The following is a 23,127-nucleotide window of genomic DNA, read 5'->3' as shown; positions in this document are numbered from 1 at the left end:
AAGCTATTCCTATGGATGACCAGTTTCCATGCAAAAGGAAACAAGATCACAGTCATAAAGCAAATATACAATACCATAATAACTATTGTTTTTTAATGTAATTCTTTTTCGCATGCTATATCATGTTAAAACACGTATGCTATATTATGTTAAAAGCAAACTGATGACTGTTAGAATGTGTAATAACTTATGGAGTCATTAGGTTTCATTTCAGTAATGTCAGATATGAAACAAATTTACTAAACAGATACTGAAAGTAAGCCTTGGTAATTTCAGATGCAGAGCCTGAGCTCGCAACACTGAAATTAGAGTCTTGAACCCCTCTGCTTGGTGCCTGAGAAAACAAGGCTTACACAATCACCAGCCATTACTCTGTGTCCCTGCCACTCCACACCTAATAACACTTGAATGGGCTGGCCAATTCTTTCACTTGAATTGCAAAATAATAAATCATGCTGGATGAGTCTAAGTGATGAAGAATCCAAAGTTAAATTAATTTTAACAATTTGAGTCACAAAATTATTTGTATGGGATTAGACATCAAGAGGTCATCTGGTTTCCACTGATGAAGTACCAATGGGTAAATGCATTTTTATTAAGTTTCAAAAAAAAAAAGAAACTTCCATTAACGTACATATTTATATGCAGAGCTTATGCTTTATATCACCTGACTGACCAACTAAGACACGTGTACCTGTATTAACATAGCTCTAGGTGAGTCATAGCACATACCTATGGTTACCGAAATGGGATGGCACCCTGGTGAGTCCTGGGTGAGTTAGGACATTGAATTGAGGATACAGAACACAAATCTGAAAGAAAATAGCTTTGAACATTCTATTGCTCATAGAACTAAATTGTTTGCCTGAGGCATAAATGTAAGAACTGAAAATAGTAAGACTTATTAAATGGGCTACAGAACAGTAGCATAACATCTGATATAGGTAATCTTCTAATTTCAGTTTAAAAGGCCACCTTTCATTTACTTTAAAAAGTAATGATATGGACATTGTTTCTATTCTGAAGGGCCCACAATCAGAAGGTGAATTTTTGTGCAGAGTTTGAGATACTGCTTGAGGGGAAAAATATTTATTTCTAAAAATGAAAGCTTCTTCTTATTTTCAAGGTTGATTTTGTTTCAGATCATGTATTTGCCAGCAATTATATGAAAGTAATAAAGACTCAAAGCAACAACAGCCCTCTACAAATGCTGAACATTATTCAAACTTCTGATCAAGACTTCTCTGCCTTCTTCAACATTGGCATTTAAATCACAAATCATAGCTCTATATGATCTCTCTCAGACTTTATTACTCTTCAAAATCTGATCATCTGAATCTGAGGAGGGATTTTATCCATCTGTTGGGAAGCATGAAGGCCCCTCAGCAAAAGATCTGTACTTGTTTTTAGCAGGATTGTTCTGCTTTCCTCAGTGCAGGCAGTGGGATCACATGGCAATTTATCTGAAGATGGAACCAGATGAAGATACCATCTGTTTCTTCCGTACTGTGTAACTGGATCAGACTCAAGTATGTAGCAGCTGTGGGTGTAGCTATCTCTATAGACCACAGCTGATGCTATCCAATACTCCTCAAGAAAAGTTTAATCAGGATGAGAATTTCTTTTGAAAGTCAAGTTAAATGTCAGGCTGCATAGAGGAGAACACCTTAGATCTTCTAGATGCTCATATGAACATTTGGGAGGAAGTCTTGACTGAACATCAGCAGCATTACTGTGACCTTTCCCCCCAGAACATGAGATTGTGCTGTTGTGTGTTGCGTGTTTCCACAGTAATCTAGAAAATTTTGTTGCAAGAGTTTCTCACTCCTGTGTATTTCTTTGCCCAGCAGGTCTTGAACTGTCTGTCCTTAATTGTCTCTAATTTCACTGGATCCCAAAACGCTGAAACATGTATCTGCCAAACTATTCCTGCTACCAGTAGCTATTTCTGCTGAAAAGCTGGTGAGGCTTAAACTTTCCTCTAACCTGCTAACTTGTGTTTTACAAGACAACAGAATTTCCAAATGCCTAGGAAAATAACTGTGTTTAGTAAGTATCATAGAAGTCTAGTTATTTTTTATGTTCTAAAGTCTGTCAGTATTGGTGTTTACTTTCTGTTTTAGCTTCTGTCCCAACTCTGCCTCTGTTTTAGCACACTCTGTTGCTCTTGTGGTAACCAAATCAAAATTTTTGAAGAAGTTCCTCATCAAAGGAACATTTAAGTATGTCTATACTGCAGTCAGAGCTGTGACTGATCCCTGCACAGACTTATACAAGGCAGCTTTAACAAAAGGATGTTGGATATTTAGAAGAGTAAATCTGAAATAGCAGGGACATTACATTACATTACATTACAGGCTGGAGATACTGTAGTTTCTGTGGTGAGGCTAGCAGGTGACTTAAAAGGCAAGGAACATCCTTGAGAGGTTGAACAAATGATAAAGATCACTAATTCATGGTCTTCCCTGAGCTGTATGAAAGCTGGGCAGAATGATACACATCATAATATCTTGGGGGAAAAAATATAGTGTTCTTATAAATAAAAATCACAATTTATAATTGTTACTTCTTAGAATTGTAAACAAAATAAAGAAAGCAATAAAGATTAAAGGAACAGGAAAAGACAAATTCCCTGTCATTTCCTGATGGTATTGCCTTGATTGACATCAAATTCCCCATATGGTAAGTCATCTTTGAAGTCACAAACTTTGCAAACAAATCCTGATGCTTTCTTGGATCAGGGCAGATTTTTGTTGTGTTAATTCATTAAATTTACCAGGTTTGGGCTAAGACCTCTTGAGTATTGGCTAGAAATGTCACACTTACCCTATAATCATATAATTGAGCCATTTAGGTCCATTACTCAATATATACTTGGCCTTTTAGAGAAAAGCATTTAGAAATTTTACAATCCAAACTGTGACCCAATGACAGCACTGGCTGTGCTTACAATAAGTCTGTTAGGCTCAGCTCAGCCAACATATATGCAATGACATAAACCCCATAAACCCTGCAGAATCTTGCATAGGTCAGATTGCCTGGAAATATACTGGAAATACAAATGACTCATCAGTGCTCAATTTTCTTCCATCACACCACAGAAAAAACATCTTAAACATTTATGGGATATGCCAAGGATTACACATGAGAAAGATAAGAGGTTGCAGTGGGTTGATCTTAGCTGTCAGGTGGCCACCACAGCTGCTCTATCACTGCCATGCCTCACCTTGATGGAGGGGAAGAAAATATGATGAAAGACTTATGGGTCAAGGTATAGACAGGGAAAGATCACTCACCCATTAGTATCATAGATAAAACAGACTCAGCTTGGGGAGATTATTTTAATTTATTGCCAATCAGATGACAGCAGGGAATAAGAAATAAGGACAAAACTAAAGACACCTTCCCCTCACCTCTCCCTAATTACTGGGCTCAACTTCACTCTGATTTTTTTTACCTCTTTCCCTTCAGCAACACAGGGAAATAGGGAATGGGTCTGCAGTCAGTTCAACATATATTGCTTTGCCACTTCTTCCTCCTCACACACTTCCTTTACACCAGTGTGGGAGTCTCTCCCATGGGAAACAGTCCTTCATGAATTTCTCTAACATTAATCATTCCCACAGACTGCAGGTCTTGAACTGCTCCAGTGTGGTTCTCTCCCAAAGGGTACAGTACTTCAGGAATCACTGGGCTCTCCATGACTCCAGCCTGGGCTCTCCATGGGGACACAAGTCCGGCCAGCCAACCTGATCCAGTGTGGACTCCTCTGTCCATGGTTCCATAGGTTCGGCCAGAACCTGCTCCATTGTGGTCTTCCAATGGGGGTTATAGCCTCTTTTGAACATCCAGATGGTCCATCATGGGATTCTTCATAGAGGGCAAGTGGATCTCTGATCCACCATGGATCTCCATGAGATACAGAGGCACAGCTGTTTCACCCTGGTCTTCACCACAGGCTGAAGGGGAACCTCTTCTCCAGTGCCTGGAGCACCTCCTGCCCTTTCTTCTTCACTGGCCTTGGTGTCTGCAGAGCTTTTTCTCTCTCATCTTCTCACTTCTCTCTTGGGCTGCTGTTGCTATTGCATAGTTTTATCCCCCTTCTTGAATACATTATCCCAGAGATGCTGCCACTATCTCTGATGGGCTTAGCCTTGGGCATGGACAAGTCTATCACAGAGCCACCTGGCACTTGCTCCGTCAGACAGAGGAAGCTTCTCACTGAGGCCAACCCTTGCAGCGGCCCCACTACCAAACCCTATATAAACTAAATACAGAGGACAAAAGCTAAGTGGTCTTGAACATACTCTTTTAATCAAAAAAATAATCCAGAATTCTTCAGATAAATCTTTTTCCATACATTGAAATTATTTTAGCACAGGCCTGGTATGATCTTGCAGACAGAGAGATTGATCTCTCCATCAGTGTATCAGGGATAGAAATGACACCTTCAAAATACCTGAACTGTTCTCTTGTCATTCATTCCACTGATTAACCAGAAGGCAGACTGTATTAACTGCCATAGGAGCTATAATTTCCATTATTAAGATTTGTGTAGGTAAATTATCTGTTGTAACTCGATGGTTGTTCTGTGGCTTGTGGCTGCCCTTCCTAGTTCCAAATGTTCTCGACTGAGTTGAATTGTAGATGTGGCTAAACATATTGCTTCCTCTTTCCTTGAGTAATTTCTTTCAACACTCCACTACAGTCTTGAGACTACTGCAGAGATAAATACACTGTATTCAGAGCACTGTATGCAGGCATCTTCTTTGTAGAGAAATATTTTAAGATTCCTCAGGAATTACTTATGACTGCAGTTTTTCACGCTTGTCCTCAAAGAAAAAAAGTTTTGAAAAATGTTTTTATAAAACAATCTTTTTTTAATAACGAGACCTTAGCATGACAAAAAGTATTTTTTAATGCCAGAAATATTTCTTGCATTTTTATACATAAGAAAAAAGAACATTTTTCAAAGAAAATTTTGTATTTATCAAAGTTCCAAATTGTTCTTTCTGTCATCAGGATAGTTTTCTGTATCACTATGTACTTGCATAGACAATGTAAGAATAATGTTTCTGTTAAACAAACAAGTTGACAAATTGCTTTGTAAACCACTAAAATAGCTTCAAGAAACACCACTCCCAAACCATCCAGCTTCCAAGAAAGCAGTGTTCCAATTTTCTCTCTTGCTGAAAAGTGTTTTCTATCTACCACAAAGACTACTGATATCTTTAATGCAATTTAGTAAAATTCTTACTACTTAGAGTAAAAACTAGTTAAATGGCACGTTTAAATTAGTAACTTTGGGTTTTGCATCATCTGATCTTACAAAGAATGATTCTTGAGTATTATCAACATTATATTAAGTTAATTCTGCCTTTTATTTGAACAGACAAACTGATCTTGCCAGTGTACTTGCTTGTTTGACTAGCAGAGAGAAGATTAATTTTCATAAAATGGACAGGCTATCACATGCACTGTAGCTATACTGGTACTGTTGTACAATGCAAATCCTTGTCCTTGGAAACTACCTGAAATGTTTTCTATCAAAGCTGTTAGGGATGGGCACTTCCAGAATCTCAAGTGCAGATACAACTATTACTAGAAAGTATGCTTTTGGGTGGGTGTTTCATTGCCACTAAGACACCACAAAGGCTTGTGGTGGTCTTGTCTCACTTCACACAAACAGAATCACAGAAACACTACTAAAACTTTTGCCAGAATAAAAAAAGGACTCCAACCAGTAACAAATAGATGTTGCTATTTGGCTTGCCCACACTAAAATTTGAATCATACTATCAACAGAAAACTACTAAAAATGCTTGTCCAGCACAGCTATGTTAAGCACAACACTTAATAGCAATTTCAGGACACCTAAACATAGTCCTGATGCTACAGTTCTTTGAAGTATACTATTGAATTACCTCCTCCTTTCATCACAATTGCCAAAAGAAAATGCGTTAACTGAGTTAACTGAGACTCTATAGTCTTGTATTCAGGCAGAAATAACTTTTCCACAGCAGGTGTTTGGAATTGATCAAACTTTAAACCAGGCTTCCCAGATGAGGCCTTGTTTCTCATGAACATTTTGTAATAAAGCTACTTTATTCAAGGTGGTCAAGGATTCAGATCCAGATGGGCATAATTTCAGTTCAGCCTGCAGCATATTGCAGGAATCACGGACCATGTGCTGGAATGCTTGTATAAACACATACAGGAATATTTCTTATCCTATTCACAACATCAGCATGCAAAAGACAATTTAGGCAGCATCAGGTGAGATCACTTTGCAAGGGTTCAGGTTATTCAAAGCCTTTACACTCGGCAATTACTTATCTACCTCACACATGTGCCAGTAAATGTATAGGTGCAGTTCCATAGGATTTCATCCCATCACCAGCTCAGTTTTGCATTTATTATGTATGGATCTGCCTAGGCAGGTCACCTTTTCTGCCAGATTTGGATTCCCTGTTCTCCCCACACCAGCCCGAACTGTAATCAGATTCTGATAGAACCAGCAAATAGAGGCTCAGGGAAATGATTCTGCAAGGCAGAAAAAGCAGAAAATTCCTGGAAATTTGCAAATCTACTCTTTTCTGTATCATGAGTTTAAGATTTTATTAAAAATCACAAGATTTTATTAAATTTAAATTAAATGTCATTGCCCAGGGACAGCAATTACTCAAAGTACTCCCTGCCTTAAAAATTCTGGCACTTGACCCACTTCTTAAAAAGAAATAGGACATAAATTAAATTCCTAATTTTGCATTTCAGCTTACTAGTGACAGGACTCTTGTGGCACTCTGTCATGGTTTGACACTGGCTAAATGCCAGGCACCCACGACAGCTGCTTGCTCACCCTCCCCTCCCACAGCTGGGCAGAGGAGAGAAAAATTTAACAAAGGGTTCATGAATTGAGATAAGGATCAGGAGAAAACACTCCAAGGGCAAAACAGGGTCAGCTTAGAGGTACAAAGTGAGTTTATTGCTAACAAAATCAGACGATAATGAGAAGTAAAATAAGCCCATAAATAATACTTTCCCCCCAACCCCTCTGTCCCTCCCACTGACAGCACAAAGAGACAGGGCGCAGGGATTTTGGTCAGTTCATCACCCGAGCTTTCTTCTGCTGCTCAGGAAGAGGAATCCTCCCCCTGTAAGACTGTAGGGTCCCTCCCACAGTACACAGTTCTCTGTGAACTTCCCCAGCATGATTCCAACCCCACGAGCAAACAGTCCTACCAAAACTGCTGTGGCATGGTCACTCTTCCACGGGGTGCAGTTCTCCAAGGACAGGCTGCTCCAGCCTGGAAGCAAGGGCCCCCTCTCTCCATAGAGTCTCCCACTGGACCACAGCCTCCTCCAGGCATCCACCTGCTCCAGCATGGGCACCTCCCCCATGGGCTGGGGGTGGATCTCTGCATCCCCCATGGATCCCCATGGGCTGCATGCTTCACCGTGGTCTGCACCATGGCCTGCAGAAGAATCTCAGCTCCAGCACCTGGAGCACCTCCTCCCCTCCTTCTCCAATGACCTTGGAGACTCACCAAGTTGTTTCCCTCACACGTTCTCACCTCCTCCTCTTCTCTGGCTAGGAAAAACTGTGCCCACTTTGTTTTGATTTTCTTCTTATATATATCACAGAGACATTACCAACATCTCTAACTGGTCCAGGCTTGGCCAGCAGCATGTCCATCCTCAGAGCCATCAGGGATTGGCTCTGTCAGACAGTGTGGAAGCTTCTGGCAGCTTCTCACAGAAGCCACCTCTTTGGCTCCCCTGCTACCAAAAACCAGGCTGTGCAAAACCAACATAACTTCAAAGAGCTTTGGTTCTATAAACATAATAAGCCAGCTTGTTGCTACTTCCAACAGCCCTCTTGGTAAGGTTAACTGTGCCTCTCAGGCATGCAGTTTCCATGATAGTGGCAGGATCCCCATGGCAGCAGTTCCCTTCTCTCCAGAAAGCTTTGGGGGTTTTTTTCAGAGACACTTGCCAGTAGTTCTTTCAGTTGCTGCAAACTTATCATCTTTTTAAGATATATGAATCAACAATTCAGGTGGATTGAGTGCTACCTAACCCACTTCTTTTTAGTGATGAACAGTCCAGTACACCCCACCAAAAACTGCAAGCAATCTAGGTATTTTAAAATGTGATTTTAATTTTTTTGCTGTTTTATTCAGGAACAATCACTGATGTTTTTCATTTAACCACCCTTAAAAAAGATCCACTAACATCTGAAAAGACTTGTCTGTATTTCTATGAATGAAGAGTTATGGATGTCTCCCAATACAGAAGTTACTATGAAGGCTACTCAATGCTTATTGATAATGAAATCTTAAAAAGTTATTTCCTTGCAGGTCTCTTTCTGTAGGGGTACAATTTTAGCAAAGTATGATAGCTATTGAGAGCTGATGGTATGGCTTTTTGGTGCCTGAAAAGAGACCTACCAGAAACTTGATTGTAGCCAAGTGATTCCAGACTAGTTTTCAGCCAGCTCTTAAATGTTACATTTGCCTAGTTCTTGCTTTAAATCATACCAGTTTGCCGCTCTGCAGTCTGAGAACAGCCAGAAGACCTCAGCCTCTACACTATTGTACCTGAAAGACCAAGAGTCTCATCCTTTGTCTGATGAAACATATTTGATCCATGTTAAATTTTCTTAAGCCTGGACATGTAGGGAGATATATATATTGCTGTATCTTCACTGTTCTTTTTCTTTTACACATTAAAAAGACAAAACTGGCCTGCTGACTACATTCCTCTCCAAAAATTTTGTTTAATAGAATAACATAGTCACAGAAGAGTGGGGGTTGGAAGGGACTTCTGGAGATCATCTAGGCCAACCCCCCTGCCAAGGCAGGGTCACCTGCAGCAGGTGTGAAGCAACACATCAAGGTGAGTTTCTAATGTCTCCACAGTGGGAGACTCCACCAGCACCCTGAATACTTAACAGAAAGATACTGTATTTTCTCCACCAATGTATTCTTTGCTTGCTTGGCCACTTCTGGATGGGATATAAGCAAATACTTTTCACACCATTTCACAGGTGCTTTGATCTGATGCCTACATTTACAGCAATAAGAAAGAGAGCTGCAATCCAAGATGTACAGAATATGTCACCCTTAACCTTAAGAACAGAGATAGTACATCTTTGGAATGCTGAGCCAGAGTTCCCTCCTTTTTTCTAGCAGCTAGGACTTTCAGACGTAACCTCCATTCTCCTGCACACATGAGGTTGCTTGGTTAATGTCCAGAGAATGTCTGGACTGCCAGAGGCCCTTCTCAAATACTTCAGCCTCCAAGGACAGGATGATAGTCAATACAGTAAATTTAGAAAAAGGTTGTGACTCATTCTGGCTTTCCTGGCAAATTCCTCCTCAGTGCTTCCTCTAATTTGGAGCAGGACAACAATATCACCAATGGGCTGTATTTGGTCCAGCTGAGATGAAGATAATTTTCCTTACAGCAGCCCTCACAGTGCTGCGCTTTGCACCAGTAGCTACAGAGGTGTTGATAACACCCCAGTGTTTGGCTTCTGCTGTACAGCACTGGCATAGCACCCGCACCGTGTTCCCAACATTCTGCCCCCCCATCAGTAGGCTGGGGGTGAGCAAGATCTTGGAAGGGGACACAAATAGGCCAGCTGACCCGATCAGACTAAAGGGGTATTTAATACCATATGGATATAAAATATCATAAAGCATAAAAAATGCAAAAGCTAGCAAAAGGATGAGGAAGAAGGAGGAGACATTTGTTATTTATGTTTGCCTTACAGAGCAATGACTACTTATACTGAAGTCCTGCTTCCCAGGAAGTAGCCTGACATCACTTGCTGATGTGACATAATGAATAAAATCTTGGTCTTTTTCCTTGGCTTGTGTGCATGCAAACTTTTTCTTTTGCTAAAGTAAATTGCTCTCAACCCACAAATTGTCTTCCATCTTATTCTCTGTCCCCTGTCCAGCTGAGGAGGGGAAATGATAAAGTAGTTGGTGGCTACCTGGCATCCAGCCAAGGTCAAGCCACCACAGTTATTTCTGGCTTCCAATATGAGGCAAGACAATGGCAGTTTTATATCACACATGCTATCATTACAGTAGTTGTTATGTAGCAAGCTCCCCTGCAGAACACTAAGTTTGTGAGCTGCTGATCTCTTTATTTTGCAAAGTTTAGGAATGTGTTTACACAAACAATGACTTTGCCCTTACACTGATGGCTTTGCCATGCTGGGGGAGCTATCTTGGGGGATTATGAGGGAATATATCTCCCTTTCTCTGACTGTGATTGATGTGGATGGTTTTATTATGCAATAATAATAGGCTCCTGCAGTCCTTGTTCATCCCTACAGTGAGCTGTTTAATACTAATAATTAATACTCCTAGGATATTATGGGATTTGTGTGATCTGGTGGCGTCCTGATGTAAGGGAAAACAGAAGATACAGCAGTTAAATGGGCTGAAGTGTTGCTTACCAGGAAATGCCCAGACATCGGTTGTTGCTGGTAAGCAGAAAATAAAATCTGTCTTTTTCCTTAGCTTGCATGCAACCTTTTGCTTCAGTAAACTACCTTATTTGAACCTACTAGTTGTTTTCCATCTTACTTTTTCTCTTTTTTTCAGGGGAGAGAAAAACTGAAAATGGGGACTGGTAAAGTGGCATCCAGCAAAGGTCAAGCCACCATATGGGCCAATGCATATTATCCACCAATCTTATTTTCGGGGCAAATATTTTCAGTTTGTTGCAGTAAGAAGTATTTTTGTTCATTTGTACATAAGGATAAACGGGATATCCCAAAGGGCACCAGGAAAGAGCTTCTCTTGAGCTCAGAATTACATGGGATTCATCATTTCTTTCAAGACAAGCTTGTGAGAATTGTCTGTCCAACCTCACTGAAACCTACATGTTTTGCAATAAAATTGGCAACCTGCGAAAGCACTGCAGACAGTGAAAATTCCCAAGGTGTTAGCACAAAAGGCCAGGTCTCAGTGCAGTTTCCTGCAGTTATGAAGTACGCACCTGCCTCAAGACAGCTATTTCGGAACATGGCCTTGTCGCCAGGACTCGTCACAGAAGCTGCACTCTTTTGCAGGGAGTGCACTCTTTTTGCACAGCAGTGCAAACGTCTGCTGCACGGCGTGCCGCTGGCGCTCCCGACAGCTAATGTTTTACGTACACTGCTTCAGTGGCCAGTCAGAAATCACGCCCACGACCGCCCCTAAGCCATTCCCGCGCGGCGCCGCCCCCCCCCCGGCCCCCGCCGCACCGCCCCCTAGCGGCTCCTCCGCACGGCGCAGCGCGGGGGCGCCCGAACGGCCGCGTTGGGGCTCCGAAGGAAGGGGCGGGGCGTCGCCCTGCCACGCCCACCGAGGGAGAGCGAGCGTGGCGGCTCCGCGGCGCGGCCGGGGCGCGGGGCTCCGCCCGCCTCCCTCCGCCAATGGGGGAAGGCGCCGCGGGGGGCGGGGCTGCCGCAGGCAGCGCGGGGGGCGGGACCGGCGCGGAGTTGCCGCAGCGCCGCCGCTTGTAAACAGATCCCGCCCCACGTGACGCGCGCGCGGGGCTTGCGCGGGGGCGCCGCGCATTGTCCGCGTTGGTGACCGGCGGGGCCCGCGCGGAGAGCGCGAGGAGGCGATTCCCGTCCGCCCTTCCTCCCTCCCTCGTCGCTCCGGTGGGGAAGCAGCGCACCCTCCCCCTTGTACCCCAGCCGCTAAGATGGCTGGTGGTGGGCGGTAAGGCGGTGCGGAGCTGCGGAGCAGCTGACGGGACGGGAGCGCAGAGGGCGGGCGGCGTGTACCCGTGTGCGGAGTCGCGCAGCGCCATGTCCGCCTTCGCCCTGGAGGAGACGCTGGAGGCCGACTGGGTGGCCGTCAGGCCGCACGCCTTCCAGGAGCGGGAGAAGCACAAGTTCGCCTTCATCGTGGCCTGGAACGAGATCGAGGGCAAGTTCGCTATCACCTGCCACAACCGCACGGCGCAGCGCCAGCGCAGCGGCTCCCGTGAGCTGCGCCGCGGCGGCCCCGAGGCCGGAGCCGTCCCCAAGGCTGGCGGCCCCGCGGTGCGCAGGGACCCGGGGCCGCCCCGGGGTTGCACCCATCCCCGGGCTGAGGCGCTGCCCAAGAATCCGCTGCGCCCCAAGGGCAGCCCGGCCCGGAGGCCGCAGCGCGGCCCGGATGGGGCAGGTGCTGCCGAGGAGATCGAAGTGCTGGAGCTGGGGAAGGAGGACGTGGCCGCCGCGCTGTCGCTGCCACCCTCGCCGCAGCGGGCGAGCGAGTTGGGCGCTTCCGACGCGGAGCCGGCGGGGGAGGAGTGCAGCTGGGCCGGCCTCTTCTCCTTTCAAGATTTGCGGGCCGTGCACCAGCAGCTGTGCTCGGTGAACTCGGAGCTGGAGCCCTACCTGCCTGCCTTCCCCGAGGAGCCCTCGGGCATGTGGACGGTGCTCTTTGGAGCCCCAGAGCTATCCGAGCAGGAGATGGACGCTCTCTGCTACAAGCTGCAAGTTTACTTGGTTCACAGCTTGGATACCTGTGGCTGGAAGATCCTTTCGCAGGTACTCTTCACCGAGACCGACGACCCCGAAGAGTATTACGAGAGTCTGAGTGAGCTGCGACAGAAGGGGTACGAGGAGGTGCTCCAGAGGGCCCGCAGGCGCATTCAGGAGGTGAGGCTACTGCGTGGTCCAGGTGCCCCCACTTTAGTGACGCATTTAGTTTAATCTGTGCCGTCTTTTTTAGTCGTTCTTGTTCTTGCTGTCCTGTTCCTTAGTGAGAAAAATGGGGCTTAATCTTTGCAAGGTCCCTAGGGCCAGGATTTAAGGAGGTGCAGATTTCCCTACTCATTGGAGTGTGGCTCAGTACTTTTTTCTGTGCAAATGTGGATGTTTATGAATTAATATCCAATGGATTTGGCAAGGTCTTGCTCCCATATTTTTGTTCTTGCGTTTCCTTGCACCAGGATGTGTTTGGGTCTGAATTTTTTTTTCTTTTAAATGGGAGCAGCAACGTGTTGTTAATTTGATAGTACAGTTTAGCCATTTGAGACCAGAAAATTCCAAGTTCATACAGGCTCTGGGTAGCTGAATCTGGTATTTATGTAGCGAGATTATATTTTCCAGTGGAGTTGGAGTAAGTACAACTTTTGTTCAGCTGAGAAGTTCCTAGAGTTGGAACTTAAAGGAAAAAACAAGCTGTCTGGTCCTAGTGGATATTTGCTATGTTGCTGTTGATATTGTCTGTCAAGACTTGGATGTTTCAGGACACTTTGTGTCTTTCTTACACCATATACTGGTCTAGACAGAGTAGTTGAGGATGCCCATCTACCTAACTTCTAGCATCAGTGTATGAGAATTTTTACACTTTCTCGTAAAGTGTAAAAATGGACTGAGTTGTGTGAGGACCCATATTTCACAGGTATAAAATGAGAATTTTACATTTGTTTTTGTGATTCAGTGGCCTTGGTCTAGAATGTACCCGGATCTATCAAGGTGTGACTATGAGTATGAGTCAGGTTACACTGTGCTTTATTTTTACAAACATCATCTTAATTCTGTTGTGGATATAGGTCAAGTTTGGCTGCTTCAGCTACCCACGTATATCCTGCCAATATTCTTTTACAAAATGTGTGGGGGTGATTGTTTTTTCTTTGATTGAGTGTGAGCATATCTTCTTGCTCTCTGATGGCATAGTTTTGAGTCCATAGAATTCATGCCAATCTTTTCCTTTGTGACTGGAGTTACAGAGTATGAGAAAATTGCAGTATCTCCATGATGTAATCACGGTAAGAACATCCAAGTATAGCATTGCCAGGTAGCTTATTTCCATACTGTTGTGTTAGGGTATATAATTTAGGTTATATAATTTTTTCTTTTTTTTCCATGTCTTTTTAAAGGACTGAATTAAATCTTGCTATTTGGTGTACGATTGGTTTTTAGTTTGATAAAATTCAGTAGTGGTTTTAGTCCACAGACTATGAAAACATACTGTCTTTCACTGTTTTTTTTGACTGCATGAATGCTTAGGAGTGTATGCTTAAATTAGATTTAGAGTTTAATTCAGCAGTTTTTACAAGGAGCTGTGCAGGATAAGAGAAGTTTGTGTTAAACAGGTGGAATTTGGGAGCGGGATACCTAACTCGAGGGATGTGGCGTTTTTGAGGAAATACTAGTTAAGAATTACTGAGCAAGAACTGTTTGTTTCTTGGAGAATCTCAATTTCTATTTTGCTAGTACTACTGCCAAAAATAAATTGGTTCTCTAAACTACAAATTTTATTCTGTGTTAATGTTCTGAACTTGGTGCAGACAAAATGGCAGAGCCTGTATATGTATTTGACTACTGTATAACCCTCCTTTCCCATGATAACCAGTCTGGTAGTGTACCTAAAGTCAATACAGCTGTACTTCTGTCAGTTGTGTAAGTCGATCCTTCTTTAATTAAGGGTAGTTCATGTTTAAGAAAATAAACCAATGGAATGACCTGCTCTTTCCCTCTTGGCTCTCAGGTTTCTCTTTTCCTTACCTGTTAGGGGTTTACTTGGTCTTCAGGAAATGTCTTTCTTTAAGCAAATACTGATGCTCTTTGTCATTGCAGTTCTAAGCAAATGAAGCAGTGGATGATGGACACTGCTTGGTATTTCTGAAGTAAAGGCTTTTGTACTTTAAAGAAAACCTACTGAATGCATGTTTTATCCCACAGTTTACTTTTGCATCTGTGCTGGAATTCTGTCAGCTGATAGCAGGAATGTTGGATCCAAGGAATTTTAAACAATTTTGTCTCTTATAAGAATTTTTTGGGAAAAGAGGAAGTGATTGAGAAGCACTGGTAACCAGAATGGTATCTAGGAGGAAATGTGAAAGGTCTTCATTAATGTAAAATTGTGCAATTCCCAAGACCTTGACTTAGCATATTAAAATGTGCCTCTGTAGTTTATAGTTATTTAATACATATCTTATATTTCCTAGGATAAGTTCCTCTGTGCAGTTAGACTATTACTTGAGAAATGCTTGCAGGTTCTCTTGATTTGTATTCTTAAGTAAGCAACCAAACCTCATGTTCATTGTTTTAGCATCCCCTGCTTGGACAGTCATTTCTTTCCATAAATTACATGCAAGCCAGTTTATTTTTACAGCAGTTAGTAATCGATGCTTTTTGTAATAGTAACTTTTATCTCAGTCCGAATTTAAGGTCTTTAATAAACTGTAAGAATGCTGCAAGTAGAAACAGATGCAAGATGAAGAAGTAAAATAGTAGTAGAGGAACTGTGTGACCTGGGATTCATTTCTTATGCCTGATTTGCCCTTTTGAAATAACACTTCTTTTATTTTTTTTCAAATAAAACTATTAATTTTGAAATAGTTGAGGAATTTATTTAAAGTAAAAACTTGTCCATTAAGTTTATACCTGGTGAAAAAAATCTTCAGGTACTCAGTTAAAAGATAAAAAGATGTTATTTCAACAGAGAGTATACCATTGAATCTGTTTTTGGGATTCCAGCTTCCTGGGCAGTACTTCCAAAATACTATACTTTGTGTCAGGTGGGCAGAAAATATTTGTCTCTGTACTGTTGGCCCTGCCAGTTGGTAATTTATGTTCTTCCTACATAGAGAAGAGTTTTTTCTAGGCTAAGTGTAGATTTTTGTAAATTTCTGTCAGTTCATGTATCTGTGCTGTATCTCTTTGTCCATTCTGTGTCTTCAAAAGGCTGAAAGTAGTCATGTCTTCCTGAATAAAAAAATTGTTAGTGTAAACTGTGATCAGGAGGGATGGGTGGCTTAGTTATGCCCCAAACACATTTCATTGTATGCTCTTGCATAACAGGTTGACAGTTTAAGAAGTCTATCTATATGTTACATGTCTACTTCAGCATCTTTGAAATATCATCTCCTGTTCCATATGGCTCTTAGTCGACTGAAATTGGTCTACAGCCTTGATTGGGTGAAATGTGGTGGATGATAGTCTAGAGGATCTTGAGTGCCAGGTATAAAACTAGTCAGAAGCTTGCTTTTGTTTTCTTTTTGCTTTATAAAATCTATGAATTCTGGATGTTTGCAGGTAGACAAAGACTGTTTTGTATCCCTGCTCTGAGTGTCTTCTTTATTTTTTTTTTAATGTGAAAGTTCAAACACTTAAATTCTGATTAAATTCTGAAGTAATTCTGAAAGCATCTTCTCTTCAGTGGCTGACTTTAGACTGCTGTGAAAATGAGGACCTAGTGCTATTTATAATCTCCATCTCCTGTATAGTGATGTATTTACTAAGCATGAGAATAATCCTGCTTGGTTTAATTTTCTTTTGATTCAAAGGACTAGAAAGACTAAGGAAAAACAAATCTATTTTGTTACAGTAACAACTTGTATAAGAAGAAAATGGAGCATTTTTTTAATGGGAAGCTCTATGGTCACTTTATTTCCTTCATAATCGGCTATATTTTTTTCTTTTTTTCAAAATTACTTTTGCATATTTAGTAGGCAAGTTTGTTTTGAATGAATGAAATATGCTTGTCAAATTAGAGGAAGTGGCAAGGAATTGGTTCAGTTACATATCATGGAATTTCACAATTGTTACTTACCAATATGTATTTCTTCCATATTGTCACTCATTTCTGTTTATATAAAAAAAAGGTATATAATATCCAATAATATTTTGTTTTGTTGAAGCTGTTCTAATATTTTAGTAATCAATAATATTCAGGGTTGTCTTGGTAACTAGAAGAATTTTATTTCATTGGTTTTGGCTGTATGCATTCAGTTCTAATGTAAATGTTTGCATGGTAGGTAGTGAGGCACTATAACAAAAGTGGAAGTTTTCCAAAAGTGATGTGACTGATTGCTGTTCAATGATCTGCATCTAGGCACAATAAGATTTAAAGAGAGTTTCAACATCAGAATCAAAAATAATGCAGAAGTAAATATAAAACATTACAAAAAAGTATTCAGTGTTCCAGTAACATGGACAAAATATTAGCAACAATAGTGTTTCCATCAAAACCAATGTATCATCTTTCTATGCAAGAAGAAAGACTAACTGAATATTGTATACAAACTGCAATAGTTAGGTTTAGAAGATACATAAGGTGTTTCAGGAGGGAACAGAACACTGGTTTGGACTTTACATTGGGAGCACAGAGGATTAAAATAAGATACTGTGGATGGTTTTTCCCCTTGACATGAGGAAAGCAGAGTTAAGACTAATGCTGAGCATTTGGGAAGTCCAGGCTAGTTTTGGTGGAATGCTTTTTTTTTTATTTATTATTTGTAGAGTTAACACTTGTTTCCAGTAACAAGTTTGGATTATAAATCCATTGTAAGTAAGCTGTTTAAATGCTGAACTAGTACTGGAAGTTAGTACTAACCAAAATATGTTAGCAGCTGTAGGGTATGCTCTGTAGAACTAGGTAGCCTCCAAGCTCTTTGAAGGCACCTACATGATATTAATACTCTGGCTGGTATTGGGCGACTGCTAGAGCAAGTTGGCAATGTGTACTGCAGCTGTACCCGAAAGTCAGAGTGCTTAAAACAATGTACATTTCTTCAAAACATGGGAAACTTATATGTGCACAAAGAAAAGGGCATTGACTTCGAAAATTAGATCTTTCTTGACACAACTTAAATCTTAGATGAAAAGTAGAGGTGCATTCTGTACAATATAGCAGTATTAGTAAGCCTGGACTTAATTTTTAGAAACTGGAGACAGCAGCTTGCAAGTCTCGTAATTAATTTCCTTATCCAAATAACTGGAAGATGAAAAAAATAAAAAAGAAATGCAGTATATGGTCTTGTTAACTGCCTATAGTGGGATTGGGGAACCATTTGTGTCTATTACTTCGGAGAGTACTCTGATGCTGAGATAATTTCATTTGATACTCCCCTTGTTTCCATAGATGTAAATTTTCCCCTTTTTTGTTTAAATTTGTTGGTACTTATTTGCAGCATTTTCATGGCAGAATATTTTGAAAAGGTGCAAACAACTTATGTAATATATGTTCTATATCCATTGTGCTACTCAGGTTTCACAGCTTCCTTGATTTCTTAGCTTTTAGAGATGATATTGGGTTGTACTTTCTTCGTGCTTACCTTTGTCTTGTGTACTTTTTTTTTTCTACCATTATTTTATTTCTCTTCAATTGAATGTTCTCCCTTCAAGTAAATGCTGTTTAAAACTGCTTTCTTAAGCCAGTAATTTTTTTTTTCTCTCCTTTTCTGGCTGACATAATATTATTACCCAGGCAGGTGTTGAATTTGAAAGTAGATTCACTGTCACAGGTTAATCTTTTATGTTTCTGTAACATGACAAGATACTGTTAACAAATAGTCAGGGAGGATTGTGTGCTTTACATATGTAAATATTGCTACCACAAACCTAAAGAAGGCATTGAGAAGCAGAGATTTTTTGGAAATTGCTACATTTTTTGTTTTTGAGGGTGTGCTTTTAACATTTATTTTTCAATATTAGCAACATAGCATTGCAATGCATCAGGATATTGCTGTTACTGGAGAGAACGTCAATGGAAGGTAGGACTCAGTCCAGCTAAAGATATATCTGCCAAAGAGATGAAAACCTAATTATTAGAAATATGGTAGAGAGAAGGGAGACAGGACAGGAGGAGAGGGAAAATGATATTCTAAGGATACAGAGCATCTGTGAATTAGTCAATACGTATATGTATATGCTTTGATGAGAAGACGCCTTCCCTGGCAAGCCAGGCTATGGGCATGATCATCTGCAGCCATTCACTGTAGATGTGAATAGAACATGGTTGATACATCGGCATAACTCCACTCACCAGTTACAAAACCTTTGGCAGATACTGCTTTCAATTCAAAACCTTTCAGTGGTAAGATCCTATCTCTGGGTTTCTTTTCTGTCTATTCTTTTCTGGGTGTGGTATTTCTGTAGGAGTATCAAATGTATGTATGTAAGGTTGTTTTTATTACTAATGACAAACATTACCCATTCAGACAATTTTGAACACATGGTGGACTTTTTTTGTTAAGGATTTGCTTCTGGAAAGGTCTAACAAAACACTTCCATTCATTCAGCAAGTACTTAAATTTTTTTAAGGACCTTGAGTACTTCTGTTTTCTTAAATACATAAAACAACCCAAAATTTTAATTATCTACTGTTACAATACTTTCCAAAATGTATTTGTGGCAAGTGGTTCTGGCCTTCTTTTAGAAAAATGCTGTCATACTACTGTGAGGGAACTGCATGGGTTTGAGGTTTTTTTCTCTGAAAAATGTTATTTAAATAATCAGTTAGCATTTGTTTGTGGTGACTTGCAGACAATTTATGTGGGTCATCTAAAATTAATAGTAGCGCAACTTTTCACATAACAGTATTGCATCATGACTTATTTGAGCTACTTTAGGGAGAGTGTTGTAAAAGATTTTCAATAGCTTAGAATCATAGATTATTGTGTTAGAAGGAACCTTACTGTGTTTTCTAGTTGGACCCTATGCTTAAAATAGAACTACTTTTGATTAGGGCTTTCTTTTTTTTTTAAGGAAACTTAAACTTTAAAAAAAGCTGTGTTTTATATGTGTTTAAAGGAAATTTTAAAAAAATGAAGAAGAAGAAGAAGAAGTGGAAAAGATAAGAATGTATTAATTAAGTTGTGAAACTTTTGAGGGGGAAAATATGTAGATTAGTTCTAGAAGAGTCTAAGTTTGTAATTTTTCTACAGTATAAACAACCCTGTGTCTTCAGATCCCAAATTCTTTAGCCTTCAGTAATGTGTTACTTGTTCATGATCATCAGTTGTCCAAATTTTAAATTGTATCATTTTGTCACTTCAGAGTAGTATAATTTAGAAAAAAATCATATGGAAAATCCCAAACTACTTGCAATATTGGAGGTCTTCTGGAGGAATTGAATGAGTAGGTAAATGGTATGTATAATTTCAAATGTGTTTTATCATGCTGCTTTATCACACATGGATTTTATTTTCCTTTAACATTTAAACTGAGTATCCTTTCCCATTCATTTCTCCCTAAGAAAGGAAGAAAACCAACTCAAACAATTAGCACCACAGCATACTAGTCTGTGTTCCCCTGGTGCTAATAGAAATTGCTTTTGCCTGAAATACTGTTCTATTATGAAAGTGATTTAGTAGCTTGTAATTTACTGTATTTACTGTTAAGATAGGAGGAAAAATGTGCATGATAATGGGATCTAAGGATTTTCTTGGTATCTTATTTAACCTTTTGTTCTTGATAGTGAACTGTAAATATGTTCTTTCTACTGGGCTTTTTTTTGGACTTATTCAACTTCTAAATAAAATCCCTTATATTTGAGCTTTAAAAATTGCATTTAGGGATGCAAAATGCTGTTTCCTTAGGCCTGCCTTTCCATGATTGCATCGTTGTATAAGCTGCCATAGAGGCTAAGCTGTACCAGCATTGAAAGAATTCACAGAGGGCTATTTGAGTTACCTCTCATCTGTCACCCGGGCTTAAAGGTGGTTCATCAGCTGTGTTCTTGGAAGGAGCTGAAGAACTGGATCATCAGCTTGCTAGTGTTGACAGCAGGGATGCTATCCCTTTCTGTCCTTCCCCACATCAGCTTTGTGTTCCTTCCTGTTCTGCTTCTCTGTCCTTTCAGTATGCCGATTCAACTCAATAAACCTCAGTAAATTACTCCAAGAGAGACCACAAAGTAGTTTTTTGCCAGACACTGAGTTAGTTTGTTGAAAGATCTGAGAAATACTAAAGCCAGTGAAGTGGAGAAGAGGGCACCTGAGAACAGAAGCAACATGGAACTGGAGTAGACTGGGAACAAGAGAGGCAAGAGGGGATGGGAAGTGGAATCTTCTCTTGATAGGAGCAAGCTATTGGGGCAGCTTTAAAAAGTAAATTAATCCTCACAAGTACTTAGAACCTTGTATTGTTGTAATGCTTTTCCTACTTTGAATTAGATTTTTAAAAGTCTAACTGTAGAAATATCAGACATTCGAGAATTATTTGCTACCATGCCAAATGCACTGTAAAATTGCTAAGAGTACTAATTCAGTGCTACTAATCTAATTCCCATGAGCTGACTTCACAGTGAAATTGATTGTTCCTCTTTAATTTTTTTTATTCCTATCGAATGTTCTTTGTTTTCATAAAAGAACATTTGCTGCAGTAGAGTATTTGACTAGGCCTGTGTCCTGACATGACAAATTTTATGTGAAAGGTTTTAGGACTAACAGTATAATACCTGCTAACTAAATGTATTTGTTCTATGCAAATATTAGTTTGTTTAGATAGTTGTCAGTTGTGATGCTCTTGTATATTCTCCTTACTAACAGCATAGTTCAGAAAGATAGGAGACAATTTGTGGACCAAAAGTTCAAGTATTTTACGGTACAGCCCGAACACTTTTGTAATATATGTTCTCAGTCTTCTGACCTGCAGAAAAAAATTACTTAGATCTCATTAGGATATGTGTAAACTAATTCTTTGTCAAGCCTTCAGGGTGAGGTGTTGCCTAGAAGTCTTTTTGTTCAGTTACCATGACCAATTATTCATTAGTGACTTTATCTTTTAATTATTTTGCCCTTTTTCAAAGGAAAGAAGTCCCAAAATACCATAATATCTCTGAAATACAGATCTAAACTGATCTATTATTTAATGAAATTTTGTTACATTGTAAATTCCTATTTATGTGTTGCTAACAGGAAAAGGAAAACCTAGCACTCCTGTATGATGAGAGCTCCCATGCAGTTAGCCCTTGTTTGCTATGATTTCTGTAGCTCTTCTGTGGCTATCCAAGTAATATACTAAATTCAGACTAATACCTGGTATTTATAGACACTCATTCGACATGGCAGTATGACTAAGGAGTTGTACAGCCACATCACACAGTAAGGTAAGGTGACCAGACTAGTACCAGCTTAAAAAAGCACCCCACACATTTATCTTGTTTACAGAGAAGGAGGTGCATGGTTTCTAGTTTTTAACATTTCCCTCTTGAGCTTTCAGAAGAGATCTAGTGTGCCATACATTGTTGTCAGAGCTGACAGCTTTATGCCTGAGCCTTGTGATTTTCCAACAAGTTATATATGTACGTACAGTTCTGCTGAGATTTCTATTTAGAATTTCGCGTGGGAGGAGAGAAGTTGCATTGTTCAGTAGTGATGCATACATGGAAGTAATGTTTTGGCTCACTTGGCTGCATTAAAATACTACTTCAGTTTTTCTTACTCAGTTCAGTTCTTTTCTTTATCTGTGGAGTTGTGTTCGGGGTAGTGTGCTGAAATGAGGTGCGTTTTTGTAGGCAGTGTAAAAGAACTAGATAAAGGTAATTGTTACTGTCCAGGAGCTCTTAACCTGAGTATAAGTGAGGATCACTGATAGGATTGTAAAGTGGCTAAGCAATCTGTGCTGGTCATAAACTTCTGGGGTGTGCTCTCGCAGTGGGTAGATGTTGTACATCAGGTGGCCACCAGAGCCACTCTATGACTCCCCTCCACAGCTGGGTAGGGTGAGAAAATGCTGTAGCTCATGGGTTGAGATAAGGATAAGAAGAGATCACTTACCAGTTATTGTCACAGGCAAAACAGAATCAGCTTGGGGAAATTAATCTGTTGCTGATAAATCAGAGTTTGATAGTGAAAAATAAAACCAAATCATAAAACATCTTCACACCACCCCTCCCATCATCTTGAGTTCAACTTTCCTACTGATAGGATAGGGAAGGAGGGTTGTGGTCAATTCATCATGTGTTTTCTTTACCACTCCTTCCTCTTCATTTTTTTCCCCTGCTCTAACATGGGGACCTACCCACAGGAGACAGACCTCCATGGACTTCTGGCAGTGTAAGTCCATTGCATTGGGTGCAGTCCTTGGGGAACCAAGTGCTCCAGTGTCTGTCCTCCATGAGATCACTGGGGGTCTTGTCAGAAAACTTCTCCAGCATAGGCTCCCTTGTCTATGGGGCCACAGGTTTCCAGGAGCGTGCTCCAGCATGGGCTCTCTATGAAATGGTGTTTTACTTCAGGGCCCATCCATCTGCTCCAGTGTGGGGTCTTCCACAGGCTGCAAGAATATCCCTACCCAAGTGCTTGGAGAACGTCCCACAGATTCTTCTTCACTGACCTTGGTGTGTGCAAAGTTGTTCCTCTCACCTGTTCTTGCTCCTCTCTTGGGCTGCA

General features: G+C 40.7%; 1 protein-coding gene and 1 long non-coding RNA gene across 2 annotated transcripts in view; both read left to right on the top strand.

Moving 5' to 3' along the window:
• Window positions 1–1,861: 1,861 nt before the first annotated feature.
• On the top strand, window positions 1,862–9,730 carry LOC137464741 (uncharacterized). Its single transcript, XR_010994395.1, has 2 exons — window positions 1,862–1,962; window positions 8,787–9,730. It is a non-coding gene; the product is annotated as an uncharacterized lncRNA (long non-coding RNA).
• Window positions 9,731–11,490: 1,760 nt separating this feature from the next.
• The window catches only part of JMY (junction mediating and regulatory protein, p53 cofactor), a 65,088-nt gene continuing 53,451 nt past the window's right edge, over window positions 11,491–23,127 (top strand). The window contains exon 1 of the mRNA XM_068176349.1: window positions 11,491–12,658. Coding sequence (XP_068032450.1) covers window positions 11,819–12,658 — 840 coding nt within the window. The 5' untranslated portion in view covers window positions 11,491–11,818. The remainder of the gene's footprint in view (window positions 12,659–23,127) is intronic.

Source organism: Anomalospiza imberbis, chromosome Z, assembly GCF_031753505.1.
Source record: "Anomalospiza imberbis isolate Cuckoo-Finch-1a 21T00152 chromosome Z, ASM3175350v1, whole genome shotgun sequence".
Lineage (NCBI taxonomy): Eukaryota > Metazoa > Chordata > Aves > Passeriformes > Viduidae > Anomalospiza > Anomalospiza imberbis.
This window is presented reverse-complemented; position numbering and strand designations above follow the sequence as displayed.